Here is a 17,389-nt window from a genome sequence, read left to right as displayed (position 1 = left end):
GCGTTAGAAACAACCAGGACTCAATCCATGCTGTGTGTTTCTAACTTTAAGTGTTCTGACACTTTCTGAAGAAATAGGCTTACAGAAAATGGCTTCTCCATCCCAGTTTAGATCGCCACACAGTTTCTCCAGAAATCCTATATTACATTGGGAATCTCATTTCGATCCCCATATATTGATTTTAGTTTTTATCATTTCTACCTTTTTCATTGTGCTACAACAATCCTTATCCAGTTCAAAGACAGAGACGTGCGACTGCCTCATTGTGCTAGTAAAAACATTGGAATATGTCCAAACTATCACAGTGTGGGCAGGTACACATAGTGAAAACAGCCAGGTGTGTGTGGCCCATCCAAGACAATTAGGTTCTGAAATGCTCTTGGCAAATTACAGGCACCATTGAGCACTGCACCTGGTGTAGGCCCAGACACATTATAACGCCTGGCATTCCTCAATAACCATACACATGGTCCAGCATACAAACACAGCTGGCAGACAGAGCAGCCACATTAAATAGTACTGGAAAATTCACATGCACGAAGAAACCAGCAGGAGAAGTTTCGACAACACGCATGGGATGATGCCAACAGGACAACGAGACACTGCAGCTAAACTAGAACGTATAGACACACACATACACTCTTTCTTTGCACTTTGACCAGTCGATTGTCTCTGCAATCCATGAGGAATATTGCTGAAAGTGAATGTGCTACAGCTTTGCTGAGACAGGATTTCCAGCATGGTGGCGGCTGACGATGAGCCTTCAAAGCTCCCTGTAGTAAAAGATGGCTTACGTCACTCAGACTTCAGATAATTAATACAGTATTTACAGTCTATGGCCATTCCCCATTCTCTCTCTCTCGCTCTCTCTCGCTCTCTCTCACTGGATTTTGTTTGTTTTCATCTGACTGACAGCAAACTATAGGGTTCGGTAACAGAGGCCTGCAGGACACGGTAAATCTCAAGGAACATGTCAAGTCCTGCTCTAAAGAATTTCCTCTTAAACAGCTGTATAAACAATGAATAACATACACCGCTGTACGCTGTGGGAAAGCCGAGGATAATTAGAGAACCATCTGCTCAAGATGTCACAAAATAAAAAGGCTGCCTATCAAAAAACAGATCATCTATCAAGTAGTAGATGACATAAGCACACGAGGCATCCTTTTACATCCATTACTGTCAAATAAATCTTAAGGCATAAGATAATCATGTAAATTTCATATTTTCACATCTGTATTTCAAAAGACTGCACACTTTGTATAAAGTCTTGTGACACGGCAACATTTTTCCACAGAAAGTCCGAGCAAATAAGTAAATAAATAGTCCCAAACAAGTCATTTCAATTGGTCCATTTAGGCTTCAGAAAACTTTTTCTGACATTTCATACAACATGAATAATATATAAATTCATTACTTGTATACCAACATTCCCCATTAATCAGACACAACGTCTGTCTTAAATATACTGGTATCATAATAAAATGAGATCTTTCGGTAGATGATTTTTGTCTTCAAGAAATCAAGGTGAACAAACTTCTTTTCACCTCTTCCATGCAAAAATAAGCTCCTATTCTTCAGGTGTGATAAAGCAATTGGTCTTCTTATGTGAACTCTATATACTGGACAAAACAAGACATTAAAAGATGCAATCTTGGGCATTTGTCACTATTTTATAAAAACATGATGTGCAGATTCAACTGTGACGCGACAAAAAATCTTGTGAGAGTCTTGTGATTGGTTGTATACCAAGAGCTCATCTGTGACCCTGAACAGAACATCATTTCATCCGACTTCCCTTTTTGTCCTCTCGTGCATGTACTGTATATCACAAACTTTGTAATTATCTCCCCAGAGAGCGAGTTGCATGCAAACATTTAACCTTTATCTCCACTTCCTTATCACACAAGCCTCCTCCCTCCCTTAATCATACATGAACATTGGGTGCTTGTTTTCCTGTCTGCAGTAAATAATTTTCTTTGATCAGACTCCATTTCTCATCTCCATCTCCTGCTAAAACTCCCACTAAGTCGTTTAGTCGTCCTTTGCTTCCTGGCAGCATCTCGTTTCCATGTTTTCCGTTTTGTGCTGCGTCTTTGTGTAGCCCTCACAAGACTAGCTCTGTCCTCCACCCCCGCCTCTCCATCTGTGCCACGCATTTATTTTGTTTCGCCGCAGTTACTGAAGCACTCATCCTGATTGCTGCCAGGTGAGGCAAACCGGCTCCGAGCGCTAATACATGTGTGCCATGCCCGCGTGGCCACTCATACACAGTAACTCAAATATATTCAAAGGCAGTGACTTTGGCAGTCCATTGATGCATTAAAATTCGCTTGTTGACATCATCGTCATTGTGTGATCGTCAAGCTTGTGTGCAAAACCTGTTGTTGCATCCAGGTGTTAAATGACAGCTTTCCAAAGAGTAACATTTGACCCCAGCGTGGCGGACAGTGTATACTATTCAACCAAACCATCTATCGCCTCAAGCCATTTAAGAAAAAAGGTTTTCCCAGTAATCACATTTTTGTGTGTTTTTGCAGATGTGTGTTTGTCTGACTATTTTCTTTCTCCCATACGGTCTCCGCTCCCTCTGGCCCAGTTGCTCCCTGCTGCTTTCCTTCTGCTTAACCAGGGTCAGTGGATGAGCTTTGCCCTCCTACGTGGCCTCCGAGGCAGGAGGCCTGGATGTCTGAGTTTAAAGTTGGGGGGGGGGGGACACAGCCTGAGCTCACTCTCACTGCTCTCTACAGGACCCGGTAGCCACAGAGACAGGAAGCTGTAATTAGGACTAGAGAAGGCTTAACACTCTGGAGCATTTTTTTCTGCCTCACCCTGCCACCCTCTTGAGAGAAATGCTCCCACATTAAGAGACCAAAGCTCATAATTACGTGTGGTTGAGAGGATTGTAGTCCTCTGATGTGAGGCAATTTAATGCTTCATTTATTTACCTTCATTGCTGTGTATTTCACTTTGCAGCCATCAGTGAACCTGAGGTGTTTTACTCCAGAGCTTTAGAGAACCGGCTGATAATGAGGGTGTTGTTTTTAATGATAGTGTTTTTTCAGTACAGCTATTAAATGAGCAGAAATTTCTTGTTGATGCGTACGTAAAATGTTGACAAGAACAGGTTTTTAAGTGGGTCATGTTATGGTGCTCTTCAGCTGAGCACAGGAACATTGCTTGTTACAATGATGGCAGCAGGTTTGTTTGCAAAGCAGATGTATATCTTCTTATTTACATAAATATTATCTTACGTAAATGGGGGACTGTTTCTGATTATTTTATTTTTTTTAAATTTTAGTTTGAGAAGCGAAGCCAGTGAAGAAGTGGCATGAACCTGCATTCTTACTAATGGCCAGCAGGAGACAACTCCCGCATACTGATTGATTGCATGCTAAAATTAATAAAATAAGATCCAATGAGCCAACTTTTCGGTTTATTTGATACAATAAAAAAAGCTTTATTAAGTATTGAACATATATCACTTCCTAAATGTGGATGATTACAGGATGATTTTGATTGTGTACTCTAATATTAACATATCAAATTATAAAACAGGGTATGCTGAAAGGAGGGCCTCCACAGGATCATGCCCAACAGGAAGTTACATGTAAATGTGTATTCACCGTGTCATTTAAATATCGTCACTTCTGCTTTCAATGTAAACACTTCACATTGCACTAGCTTCACGAAGGGGAATTCACATATTGACAATATCCCAATGGCTGTAAGAACTCCCTATATCAAGTCTTGGATTCAAACAAATTAGCTCTTTATTTGATGATTTGGTGATATGCTTAATTTGATTAATGCTTCATTTGCCTGTCCTCAAAGAATGACCAAAGCACAAGGATTACTGGTTTTACATGTTTGGAGAACTTCCATGAAGTTATGTTGTGTGTTTGTGTGTATACATTGAATTTATTTATTTCAGGTTTTATAAGAATTACCTATTGTGTGTAATATTTGGTTGCTGAGAACCCATTGCACATAACTGACAGTCTTTGCTTTTTATGGGGACTTACAGGCTGTAGATTTTTTGAGGGAAGCCGTACATTTAATGTAGCTTAATAGAAAGTCCTAGTTTTGAGAATTGTCCTTTGTTGTTGTGAAGGGAAAGCAGCCAAGTTGGGCCTGGCAGGAGGTGTTTTATTGCAGCGAGTCTGTGTCAGCAGCAGTGTTTTTTGTGTGCGTTCTGCCTCATGTTTGCATTTGCACTCCTTAATTCAACGAATTGTTCCCACTCCTCTTTTCAGGGTGCTGTTGTATCCCTGAGGACACAAGGACATGAAGAAATAGAAGTATCTGTTGAGGTGTGTAAAAAAACCTATAATACACTATACTATTTCACATTTTCCCACATTGTCTTTACTAAACCGTCTTTCTTTTTCCTTGCAGGCCCTCCAGCTGACCTCGGGCTGCGTCCTGTGGGGCTTTGTTGTTGGTGGGCCAGCTGAACCGACTTGCATGTGAGTGAGAGGTGATGAAATCCAGCATGAGGCAGTGGCGAAGACTGGTGCTGGCAGGAATGCTAGCCTGGGGTCTCCTCTTCCTTGCCCTCCTTTCGTACTTCCTAGATGCTCGTGTAAATGAGCCCCTGACCTCTACAGGCTCTTTACTCTCCCAGCATCCTGACACTCGCCGCTTGGCCTCCATACAGGCCTCCCATCAACAGCTCTCGAACATTGGATCCCGACCTGAACCGGCCTCCGCCTTAACGACATCCTACCATGAGCCAGAGCCACAGCCTTCTGCCAGCTCCACAACTCCAGATCTCAGCCTTGAGGTGAGCCGCAGCCCGAACAGCGCCCCCTATGCCAATTATGCTAGCCGGGAAGCCAGCCAGCAGGACTACCTGGACCAGAAGAGTCTGGCTGCCTGGTCTTCTTTTGGTACAGAAAATGTGGGTTCTCACTCAAACCCTGCACTTCAGAGTCGAGAGAAAACCTCCCAGACAACAGAGTACCAGAACCCTGTCAGTGCCGCACAAAACCACGATGGTGGAGAAGAAGAAGATGACAGGGACAATGAAGAAGAAGAACTAGGGAACAGAATAAGGACTGCAGCAGGCAGAGGGGCTGGTAGTGACTCCTCTGATCTGGAGGAATATTACTTCTCAAAGTCCGCCTCTGTGGTACAGCGTCTGTGGCGAGGCCGCGTGTCTTCTGGCATGCTTAGTCCTCGTCTTCAACGTGCCATGAAAGACTACATTAGCGCCAACAAACACCATGTTTCGTTCAACGGGCATCGTAGTTCTGCCCAGAGCGGCAAGGAGCTGCTGTGTCAAATGAAAGCCCAGGCCTGGCTGAGGACTGTGGACGGCTCAGAGCAGCCTTTCTCCTCTCTCGGCTGGGCCCGTCTGATTCCATCTCTTCCCCTGGAGCAGCTTCCAAAACAACAGGGCCGGAGCAGCTACAAGACCTGTGCAGTGGTCACTTCGGCTGGGGCCATCCTGCGCTCCGGACTGGGCAAAGAGATTGGTGAGTAGAGAGACCAAACAACTGGGAAAGGCTGTGCTGGTAACCAAACATCAAAGTGTACAAAGTATCTTGTATTCGATGCTTGCTCAGATTTCCGCTTTTCGTTTATTGCTTATATGCTTTGATCAAACCATAACTTATTTAAAGCTTAATTTATGATGTTTGGGAGCAAAGTCCTACTTGGCTTTAGAAATACAGACAGACAACATTGGTTCCTTAATTTGTTAATTTAAAAAAAATATCTGTAGAAAAAGCATGTTAATGTCCCTGTGTGTTTTTATTGGTATGTAACCACAGGCATTTTGTTGGGGGAAAATACTAAAAATAATACCTGGCCCTCCAGTTGAAAGAAGAAAAGATAAAGGATGACACACAAAGTGCAGGATTTTAGAATAATGCTTCTTGTTTCAGTGGGGGCTTAGTGTCAGAAAATAATTTTAAAGCAAAGCGACGGCATCAAATATCTGGAGAGAAAAAATACAGATCAAAAAGGATTACTAAGGTCCTTGTTGAGTCATTCTGTATTAAACAAATATCCTGACCATGTCTATAGACTTGATTGCATTGCCTTGTGATCGGTTGTTTAAATATTTGCGATTACAGTTGAACAGCTGTAACTATTAAAGATGGCAAATTATGGCAGCCATCATGAGCTCTAGCTCAAAACCTAGCTTCATCTTCTTCTGCTTTACTCACTTGCTAAGATATTGAATTTTAAAGGTCAACAAAAATCCATTTGCACCTCCAATGATTTCCATTTGCTGTAATTCCTTCACGGCACTCGCTGATTAGGTTGTCAAGCCGACTGTGTGCAGGTTTGAACGTGTGCCTAGTCGGCTATACAGTTTGTCTTTGCATTACATACTGTGTGGTCGCTCTTGGTTTAGAGGTGTTGGCAGCTTTTTGGGTTAGTGGGGAGGGTGTGAACTCCATGACAGATGGCTCACTAGAAAAAAAGCCGAACCCCCCTCTGGTTAACAATCAGGCTGCTTCATATCATGTATAGTTTTGCTTGCATTTCTTGCTACTCAGCGCTCGTTGGAGCTAGATAGTGAAGAGCTTTGTCTTAAGGTTTTGATTTCTGTTCTATGTCAATGCAATGACAGCGTTCTGCACACTGTCCCAGATAACATTGTCCCAGATAAGCAAAGCAAACAAGTTTCAGAGAAAATGAAATGCACATGAGCGATGTAATCAAACGTCATGACCTTGTGGTCACATTGGAGTTTCCTTGCTATCAGTGAAAAAGTCAACGCTGCAGTACTTCGCCGTTGAGGTTTTCACTTGCTGCTCTGTGCAAAAGACAGGTGTGGGTGCATCAAGTTTACAGAAATAAGGATGCATTTGAGTACACGTCTGAGTAAGTACGTCTGGATACCTGAATGTATTTTTTTGGCTTATTAAATAATATTTTAGCTGTTCCTTTAGCAATACCAATATCAGAAATCCCTTAATAGGATGCTTTGAATGCTTATGCATGGGAGTGGCCCTACCACTACTGTTTCAGTGCCACAAAGAAGAACTAAGTTTTAGGAAAATACATGTGATGATAAACAATTTGGTGCTAGCTAACCATGTAGCGTAAGTCAATGTTTGCAAATTGTTCGTGTACAGTGTTTATCCTCCCACATTTATCTTTAAATTTCAAGTCAGGATAATAACAAACTCCTCATACACAAACGAAAGAAGTTGAATCCGTTTTTTCCAATGCTCCTCAGCTAACACGGCGAGTCAGGAGGGGCTGTTAGCCAAGTGCCTCTAACATTAGCTTAGCTTGTGTTTGTGCTCAGCTTTTTTAGAGGTTATTATGCCTTTAGTGTATTTTGCCAGCTTTTATATGTTAGGCAAAAATATGACACCAATACAAGTCCTTGTTTTAATTTGACAGCAGTTTTAGATTTATATTAGATCACATATTTTTATTTTATTATATAAAAAAAGACTAAAATGTGCAAAACATTTTAGTCAATAAAAGTCAATAAAAAGTGATCACATTTTAGTCTACTTAGCCTGTAAGCTGGATGTACAGATGGATGGATGGGTTGTAGCCTATGGGAAAGGCAGTGGATATGGGCACAAATTCACTTCTTTACATCCGTATAGCTGAATCAGGAGAATGCATGTTTGAAAAATATTATCCTTTTTATTGTGGTTGGTGTTTTAGTCCTGGAGTACGGGAACATTTGAACCATGTGGTAACTTATTTTAGGAAGCAGCGAAACTAAAGACAGTCTTCAGCTTTAGTCTCCAGGCCTTGGACTTAAACTCGGCAGGTGCTTTGAAATCTCTGTTGATGTATCATCATCCTCCCATGTTAGTTGTTGGTTTGAGTCCAATAATGTGATCCATATGCACATGCTCAGAAGCGAAGCAAAGAATCTGCCTTCATTGTTTATCCTGCTTTAAACACACACATCTTGTAAAAAGCATTTCTACGCCTCATGTTTGCTGTCAGAGACTCATTAGAAATGATAGAGAAGTCTTAACCAAAAGACTCGCTCACATTTCTACATCAAAGAGTGATCCCAGGATGTTGGATCAGTGTGTCATCATCATGATATTCAGTTCTTAAAAAAAAGAGATATTACTCCTTAAAGGGACTCGGTGACTTCACGACTAAGATAGATGTAACAGCAGATTAATTATTGAACAGCCTCTCAGTGTTGGAGGAGCTTGACTTTGTTACATTAATACTCAGGCTCAGACTCAACACAAAATCAAACAGCATTGATCCTGTTCTATCTTCTTCTTCTCACCCTGCGGTTCTCTCCAAAAGACTGCACTGCATAAAAAAACATCCCGCCAGGCAGCTCTGAATGGTAAAAAAATCATTTAATGATGAATCTGAACATTATTTATTTTCTGTGACGCCTGCAGATTGGCTGGGGTTTTACCTGGCATCTTTCTGAGTGGCTGCAAAACCTCACTGCATCCTGTGAGACTCTGTAACTGAGGTTTGCTTTATTCTGGATGTGTGATGTGTAGCTGCCATCGTGTGGTCAACAACATACACTGCATCCTCAGTATAACAAATTGAGAGAAACGCCTGATGTTATAGTGTGTAGGGTTTTTGATACTTGTATGTTTTGACTCAACTTGTTTGCCACTGTCACTGATCATAGAGATATTTTACTTTGTCTGTTAAGTTTTTAATTTTAATTTAAATTTTTACTGCTCTGTTAAAATTGTTGAAAGAATGAACATTCAATAACAATATTTAGAGTCACAAGGTCACACGGCTGGATGTTTGTCAAATATATTCCCTTTATTATTACAGACAGAAACCCAAACATTGTCATTTATTAAGCTGCGACCAGACAGTTTTTGGCAAGAGAACAATTTATGAAGCTTCTTTCTTTTTTTTAATTGACTAAATTAATGAATAATTAAATCAGAAAAGCATTTCAGCCCTTGCAAATATAATCACAATGATTTTTATTTGTGGAACAACTATAATTACTCATTTTCGAGACAATTCTGAAGGAGAAATACTACAAGTCCAAATCCAAAACATGAACCTCAAAAAATTAAACAAAAAACAAGGAAAATAAATAATCACAGACAAAAGCTTTTGTAGAAATATATCCATGAAATTTTGCTCAACCATAAAGTGATAGCACGAAAGGTGACTTGAAGCGCCCCAGACCAGCCAACATTAGCCCGGCAGGGACTCATCTGCTGACTTTGAAATACTTTCACGCACACAACGGCTAAAAGGTTGGTCAATATGTTCGATCAAAGATTATTTTTAAAATGTCAAGTAAAAAACTGGAGCTTTTTTAAAACAACTTTTTACTACATCATGATGGCTAAGCTAGAAAGTAGGATTAAGCATTTTATGAATAGTTTTTTATCCTTTTAGCTGTAAAACAAACATGACAGGTTTTTGCTAAATTAACATGTTGACATGCAGCATCCTGCTTATGACATCTACTCCCGCTCCCACGCTTATTTGTCAGGCTGACATAAACACTTTTACACATAAAAAGATCCTCACTTTAAAGCGACAAAATCATCACACTCATAGGGTCAGCTATTTTTAGCTAAAAGCAAACTCCTGCACACGCTGTACAGGAGGTCAAACAATCAATGTGTCTATATGTGAGTTTACCAAAGCAACTCAAAACATCAAAAAGCAGCAAGTAAACAGAAGAGACTCAGGCATAGAGGTCTTGATCTTAAAGTGTGAAGTCAATTCATCGTGTAACAGGAGAAGTGTAACATGTCAAACATGAGGGGCAGCAGGCTCAACTTTCATCTCTTCGACACAGATAGATGAGCTCTTTAGTGGTAAATTAATCAAAGTCTTTGTGACAGAGTGTGAAAAATGGTGTTGTAGTAGTGCAGTGTAATCACTGTACATGTCACATGCTTCACATGCTTTATGGCAGCTGTGGGAAAAAAAAGCTACTGAAGTGAAGAAAGCAAAAATGACTGACTGTTCCCTTTTTTTTTTACACACTGTTAAATTAAGCGGAGTTCTATTTGGTGTTTTTTGTATACACTGTACATATTTCTCTGTAAAATACACTGTAAAATACACTCCTTTATAAAGTCCTAGGGTGCACATCATGTTAAGGTGTATTGTTGGGCTTTTGAATGCCTCTTTATTTATTTTAAAAACAGGACAGTGGACAGAGTCAGAAATTGGTGGAACAGAAAGAGTGAGGAATGTCATGCAGCCACAGGTTAAATTTGAACACGGAGGCCTGCTTGGAGAACTTTAGCTCCGTACATGAAGTGTACACTCTAAACACTAGTTTAGCTTAATTTTGATTTACAATTATATAAAAGCTTTCTTTTGCCAAAAATGTTCAAAGTTAAATTGACCTTTTCTGACATTTTTTCCTTCCCGTTTTATTGTATCATCCTGTACAAATACATTAAATAAATGTACACAAACATCGAAAAGTTACACACAGGTCTTCAGGGAAACACGAAAAAATTAAAATACCCTTAAAATATTCAAATGTAATATTACAGGACAAAATATTGTAAAGGCACAAAGAGAGGCTCATGATGAGGGCCAAAGGTCAGACTACTGATGTCCAGATACTGAAAATTGCTAATTATAATGTTTGTGAATTATTGGAGCAAGATATTGATGTCGAGGTCACAGAGGAGCTTCATCAAGTACGATTTCAGTATTTAGAGTAATTAACTGTATTTTGCCTTTTTTACCCACCTACCTACCCCCTGTAGGTAGGTGGGTTTAAACCATTTGGTCTCCCCTAAGAACACATTGAAGAAACTTCCTTTTTAGAAAGGATTGAGATGCTCAGTCTGTGACGTGGCCTGTAAAGGGGTCACATGAGAGAAAAGATTGAGAATACAACAGAAAAAACTGTCTCTAGATTTTTTCCGAGTACATTTCCTTGCATTCATTGGCACTTACTGTAAATAACTGATGACAGGCAAGCAGAGGATGACTGGGCCTTCTTACTATCAATGATTAGATGTTATTGTGCTCCATCATCTGTTAAATTAATTCTGCTCATTAAAGAAATACACAAAACGTTAATTACCAAGGACAATCATTACTGACCTCATTGTTGGCTGATGAAACATTCAGTGGTGGATGTTTATGTAACCAAAGTAGCCGACTTCACACGTAACTACAAGAAAAAAGCGTCACTGTGTCTCAGAGCTCCATGAGGCTTATACAAAGACACCACTATGAGCTGTAGGTTTAAATATGGATTCAGACCTCATTGTCCCAGAGGGAGATGTGTTGTTATAGCCAGTTCAATAAAGTTATAAACAAAGATATAAACACAGCAATAAAGGCTGAACATAAAGTCTCCATAAATACATTCATAAATCACAGCAGATCATTGTGCGTCAGAGTGCCCCTCCTTTTCATAAATACAATGAGTAAACAACTGTAGGGTACACTGATGCATAATGTAAGCCCTGCCAAGTAATAATATACTTTATTTTAGATGAAGGAAATTCTAATGATATACTGTAACATAGTCATGTTTATTAACTACTTACCTTAAGTGCTTTACAGAATATAAAAGTAGACAACAATGAAATCCTAAACCATGAAAATAGAAACAACCATATAGCAATCAGACAATAAAATGGAGATGATTAAAAAGGCTGACTAAAGGTGACTGGAGAAAAAAAATTACCATTGATAAAACAAGGATTACAAAAAGTATTTTCAATGAAAAATGTTAATTTCAAAGAAGATATTGATGGCGCTCGTCAGAGATCCCCAGATAGGTCGATCCACAGTCGAGGAGGCCGAGCATGTAATGATAAACGGTAATTGATTAATAATAAATAATAGGATAAACAATCAGAAAAGAAAAATACACATATGTTTACAGTTTACAATAAAAAACAAGAAGTAGAAATCTTACAGAAGTTTACAGAATTGGGCTTTAGAAGCTCAGTTCAAATAGGGACTTGGATATGGATCCAGAGGGTCGCTGGTTCATGTTGCCCACCATAATGTGGAAGTGGTGTTGGTAGCTGGAGAGGTTACAGGTAGCACTGACGAGGTGCCACTGAGCAAGACATAGAACCCCCAACTGCTCTGGTATGCACCCTGCGTAGCAGCGCCACTCTGACACCTCTCCACTAGTGTATGTCCCCAGGTCCTGTTTGTGCTGGTTTCACCACTTTACAATAATGACTCCATTGTTCTTAAAACCTGGATTCAATGATGTGAAAATACCAGATCTGCATTCAGAGATATGCATAGATACATTAAACTCAATAACAGAGAGGAAAACTAGAATATTCCTCAGGGATTAATAAAAAAAATACACACTGTCTATAGAAATAGAACGATAAATGATGAACATTTTCAGACATGTCTCTTTCTAAATATGTCGTGACACATTGATCATGTGCACTTTTGTTTTTTAGTTTCAATCAGCACAAGCAACAAATATCAAAGCATACAATAGCATGCTGTTACAAACAAGGATCACAAAGGTGAGGAGATAAAAGAAAAAGAGAAAAAAGGGTAAAAAGACAGACATTAGAATAAAAGGACAACAACTAACAAGGACCAACTGAAACGCAAAACATCCCTGAAGAAGGTCAATAATTACATCAGCAATAACCAACACTATCTTAGAGTTAAACACATCTAATGACAGCTGACTCATATGGACTGGTACTTCTGTTCCACTCTTCACTCTGTGGAGCATTACACCGTTTATTTTGTTATTTGCCATTGTATGTTTTTTTATTTCACTTTTTTCACTTATTTATTTGGACTTTGTCATTTAGTACTGCATTGTGATTGGTCACTATGCTGGTTCATGTTATGAAGCTCCATCAGCCCCGCACATAACCGTAGGATGAACAAGGAGCACTCCCTGCTCTCAGAACACCTTATTGAAAAGCCATCAGTCTGCCGTGGCCCCGCAGGGAGCGGACATGTTTACAGTCTTGCACTGAAACAGGAGGGCAAACTCAATGTCAAACCCAGTGAACGTCACGTGTTGCCTGACTGCCTGGCGGTGTGTCTTGTTGACATGAATGCCGATCAGCCGAGCACCGGCAGTGATGGAGAAGCATCAGATGAAAAGCTAGAGAAGCATCCATTCTGGTGTCGGATTGATGCAGGCGGAAGACCGGCGGCTGATCGATCAGCACGCTGGCCGACATTACAAGTTTCTAATTATTACTACACACATCCATCAAGCTGAGGATTTCATGTTGGTTTTAAAAGTTATGGGCGGTGAAGGACAGAAGTGGAACAATAATGTTTTTCTAGGAAAGCTCTAAATAGCATCAGTTACAGGGGCAAACCACTAGAGAGCACTTTGGTTATGTGATCATCACTACTGTTATATGTAGTCTTAGTAATTCTGCCACCATCACTTTGATGCTGCTGCACCATTGATCTGTCTATCTACAAAAACATAATGATGCATGAATCTGTGCGTGAGGTGGATGTCATTCATATGCTAATGACTGTGTGCATGTTTCAGCGAGCCACATTGCCCTTTTAAATAATGAATGTCTTTTGAAGTTACCCAAAAGAAAGAAGCTTTTATTCAAGTTCAGTCTTGACTTTATTTGGGACCTTGAGATGCTCCAGCTGATGTTAGATGTTTGATGTGCAAACATTTAAAAATGCTTTTGAAGTGTTTTTCCTGTCTTGATTTGTCCTTCTTTTTTTATATTTATGACAACAAAAATCTTCTTTACTTTTCTAATACCTTACCAATACCTTTTCCAGTCAGGTTGTTGTGGTTGTCTGTGTGGGACTCTCAGGAAACTCGCAAATGTGAGTGCACAAGCTTTACTTCGGTGGCAAACTTCAAATAGGTCAATCAAATCAACTCAGGAAAACAAGGTCGCAAAACGGGTCAAGAACGGCTATATTTAGCTACCGAATCTGGTTTCTCTTCAGTAAATCTGAAGAAATGGAGTCACCCCAATAATCCTCTAATCTTTATAATTAACCTTGTCTAAACCTCCTCACGCACCAAAGAAGGTGTAAAGTTATGCAGTGACCCCTTTGGGCTGGACATCAAACAACACCTCTGAAAAAGGCAGCCAATGGCAAGCGTCTGCACACTGCATCAGACAAACATCAACATACACACACACACACACACACACACACACACACACACACACTTAAAACACTACTTTACAGATGGGGCCTTTTCAGTGGTTCTATTCAGTGGGGGTGTTAATGACAACCAATTTATAAGATGTACGTAAATAAATAAGCTTGTAAATAATAATTTGATATTATTGGAATAAGATGGTTTAAATAAGATCTTTCCTCCAGATGTGTGGTGACAGTCTGTTGCAGTTATGCCGGCGTGTTAATACAGTTGTTTTCAGTTACAGATGGTGTATCTAGTACCACATCTGTCCGGGGTTGCCCTTCAAAATAAACTGAAAAAGAGTTGCACCCTCCTCTCCCAGCTTATCATCTATCGATGGATTAAATTGAACTCTGTTAGCAGCAGAGAAGCAAGTCCGTACTGACTGCAAAATGTTATGGGCCTTGAGACGGAGCAGATCAGGGTGGCAAAATCAACTCCCCGACTCTCTCTCGAGTCTTGTGGAAAAAATACCTCCTCGGTCTGCTTTATTCAATTAAATTTCAGCTAACATTGTTGAGAGAAAAAGATGATGACAATTTTTTGTTTATTGGCATAATCTTTCCTTATCCTTTTTAAAGATGACATCTGTTACAGTCTTGACGAACTAAGATCACAGACATGATGGTCTACTGGATGAATGAAGAACAGAAGCATAGTTGCTTGAGTTACACTGATCCTAAGCAGTTGCAATGTGCTAGGTGTCAGAGCTGTTCAGCGTTTTCAAAAACAACATGAGAAACACATACTTTACAGTGTAGCTCGCTATAATGAAGACACATTTCTTTGTCCATCAAAATAGCTCTGGCAGCGAGAGATCACGGACAAGCTGGCATCCCACTACTCAAGAAGACAAGAATGCCAGAGGAATGGGATGAGAGCCGTGTTTGTGAACCAAAATGCCTGAGGTGAAGGTGCACATTCGAGCAGAAAGACATAATTCTAGTCCAAAGCTCGTACAGATGTACCAGCATCATGCAGATGTGGTATTTTCACATCAGTGAAGACAGTCAGGGGCATATTTCAGGTTTTAGGAACAAATGGAGTCATTATTGTACAGTCGTGAAACCAATGCCTTTAATAATCACTCGTACTTAAAGTGGAAAAAATCAAATCTGCCTGTGGAGGAGGACGGCAGATGTACTCCATCTAGTAGGAGGAGATGGTGACAGTAGGTAGGTGATTTGCCACATTGGCTGTGTGGATCTTAGACCTTGTTTGGGCATTTTTTTTCAGGGTGTAAATTAAGTCTGTTCTGCACGCCTTCTCAATAATGACGGTCATAGGAGTACAGAATTAGGCTGAGGAGTTGAAACATCTGCTCAATACTCTGGCAATGTCATGCCTGAGTGTATTTTCAGTTTTCCTCTTCCTGTGTTGTTCTTTATAGTTACTGTAGTTTTCTGCAATTAGCCTTGCATCCCCTCCCACCCCCTGGTATGAAAAGCCATCTGCTTATCCAAAAATGATCCTTTCACCGCTGAGAGCACGGTTATCAGTGTGTTTCTCCTCTCCACATGCCCTAGATTCCTTGGAGAGTCCTTGGACCATTCTCCTCTGCACAGACTTCAGATGCTCAGGGGTTAAAAAAAAAGTGATATAAACAAGAAAACACATTATCAGTACAGTATTTGTTGGAGGTAATTATTATTTAGTTAATTCACTTTTTTTTCTTTTTTAAATCTTGGATTGTTTTCACTCCAGAACAGTTCTGGCTCAGTTGAAAACTGAGCAAGCACGATTCAAGAAAGCAAGTGACGAGAAAGAGAAAAATTTGAGATAAATCACTTTGAGAAAATGGAGGAAAGCAACATTTGAGAAAAGATTCAAGAGTGTGATTTAAAGGCGAGTTTTGAGAGACTTCACATTCTAGGGAGAGAGAGCAAGAGACTTCAGAAGGACAAGTTTGTAGTACCTTAAATTAGTATGAGAGATTTGGAGGGAAATCGACATGTGAAAAGTTCATTAAAGAGAAACATTGATGTAAAAGCCAATTAAACCAATAAAGAAACGTGAAAAGATTCACATAAGAAGATCAGAAAAGAAGAAAAGAAGGAAGTAAACAAAAGAACCAAGATCCCATGTTTGAAAAGGGACAGAAACATGTGGAGCAGCCTCAGGGATGGAAATGTTCTTATCTATATTCAGAGTCAGTGCTTAAAACAATGTGTCATCAGGAAGCTGTAATCGACGGCCATCAGGCACAGAGTTAATGATAGCATTTAGACTCACAAAAGCCTGCTCTGCGGAAGATAATCATACAGTGTGATGTGGCTTTTGTATGATAGTGTCTTGCTGTCTTCCTTTATGTTACAGATTTACAGTAGATATAGCTCAAACTCTGCTCAAGGATTTCCATTTTTATGCCATCTTGTGTTCCCTCTCCTCCAAATTGAAGTTCTCACTGTAATTGACACTCTACATGTAAATCACACAGGAAGTATAGTAACATTCAGGAACAGAAAAAAAGACATTCAGTAATAAAGGATTTTCATTAACTTTGACCAGTACCATGCCTCTCGAAATGGCGCTGTCTGTAATACAACAGTAAAAACATTTGGATTGGACATGAAGCATTCCATTTCAAAAGTGATGATACTGAAGAACAACATGACTGGGACTGTGGCAGAGACTGCATACTTTCATACTATTCATATTAAGCAGTGCGGTCGTCACCGACATTAAACACCATCATCTCAGCTACAACAAAATGCAAGGTCCCCTGTAGGTGTAATTTTTAGGTTAAGACAAAGATTAGGTTAGTAAAAAAATTTCTAGGCTACAGTTAAGCTAGCAAGTCAAAATTGCTAGTTAACTTGTCGGAGACATCCTGAGGCATGGTGGTGACTTATGCCACAATCAGGGCGCGAAATATGGGGGGTCCCGAGGGGTCTGAGACCCCCGATTGACATTTGAGCCGCTCCGAAAACCTCAAAAGCAACATGTCGGGGGTTTCTGGGGGGAAAAAATCACCAGCAATGGACTTCATACTCTGCAGTGGACAAGAGAGAGAGAGAGAGAGAGAGAGAGAGAGAGAGAGAGAAAGAGAGAGAGAGAGAGTAAGAGAGAAAAGAGAGCGATGTCCGCTGTTTGGTCTTTGAATAAAAAGCAGACAACTGCAAAAAATGTATTTTCACGTTTGGTGCAGTTACTTGCTCTCGATGTGATTCGGTGCTCTCTTGGGTTTGTTGCATCTTGATAAGAAATCTCCCAACATGCGGGTCCAGGATCGGACTATTTTAAAGCAGGAGTTCTGTTGTCTTGCACCGAGCAGCCGGAGACACTCGGTGTGTTGAGTGCAGTCGTCCAAACCTTTGACAA

At 40.1% G+C, this 17,389-nt stretch overlaps 1 protein-coding gene across 1 annotated transcript in view; it reads left to right on the top strand.

Moving 5' to 3' along the window:
* Nucleotides 1-17,389, top strand: part of st6gal2a (ST6 beta-galactosamide alpha-2,6-sialyltranferase 2a) — a 47,845-nt gene that overhangs the window by 15,496 nt on the left and 14,960 nt on the right. Inside the window, exons 2-3 of the mRNA XM_079357254.1 lie at nucleotides 4,257-4,313; nucleotides 4,399-5,480. Of these exons, the coding sequence (XP_079213380.1) occupies nucleotides 4,484-5,480 (997 nt within the window). The 5' untranslated portion in view covers nucleotides 4,257-4,313; nucleotides 4,399-4,483. The remainder of the gene's footprint in view (nucleotides 1-4,256; nucleotides 4,314-4,398; nucleotides 5,481-17,389) is intronic.

The sequence above is a fragment of the Symphodus melops genome (genome assembly GCF_947650265.1).
Source record: "Symphodus melops genome assembly, chromosome: 12".
NCBI lineage: Eukaryota > Metazoa > Chordata > Actinopteri > Labriformes > Labridae > Symphodus > Symphodus melops.
Note: the sequence above shows the minus strand (reverse complement) of the source record. Positions and strands in the feature narration are given on the sequence as shown.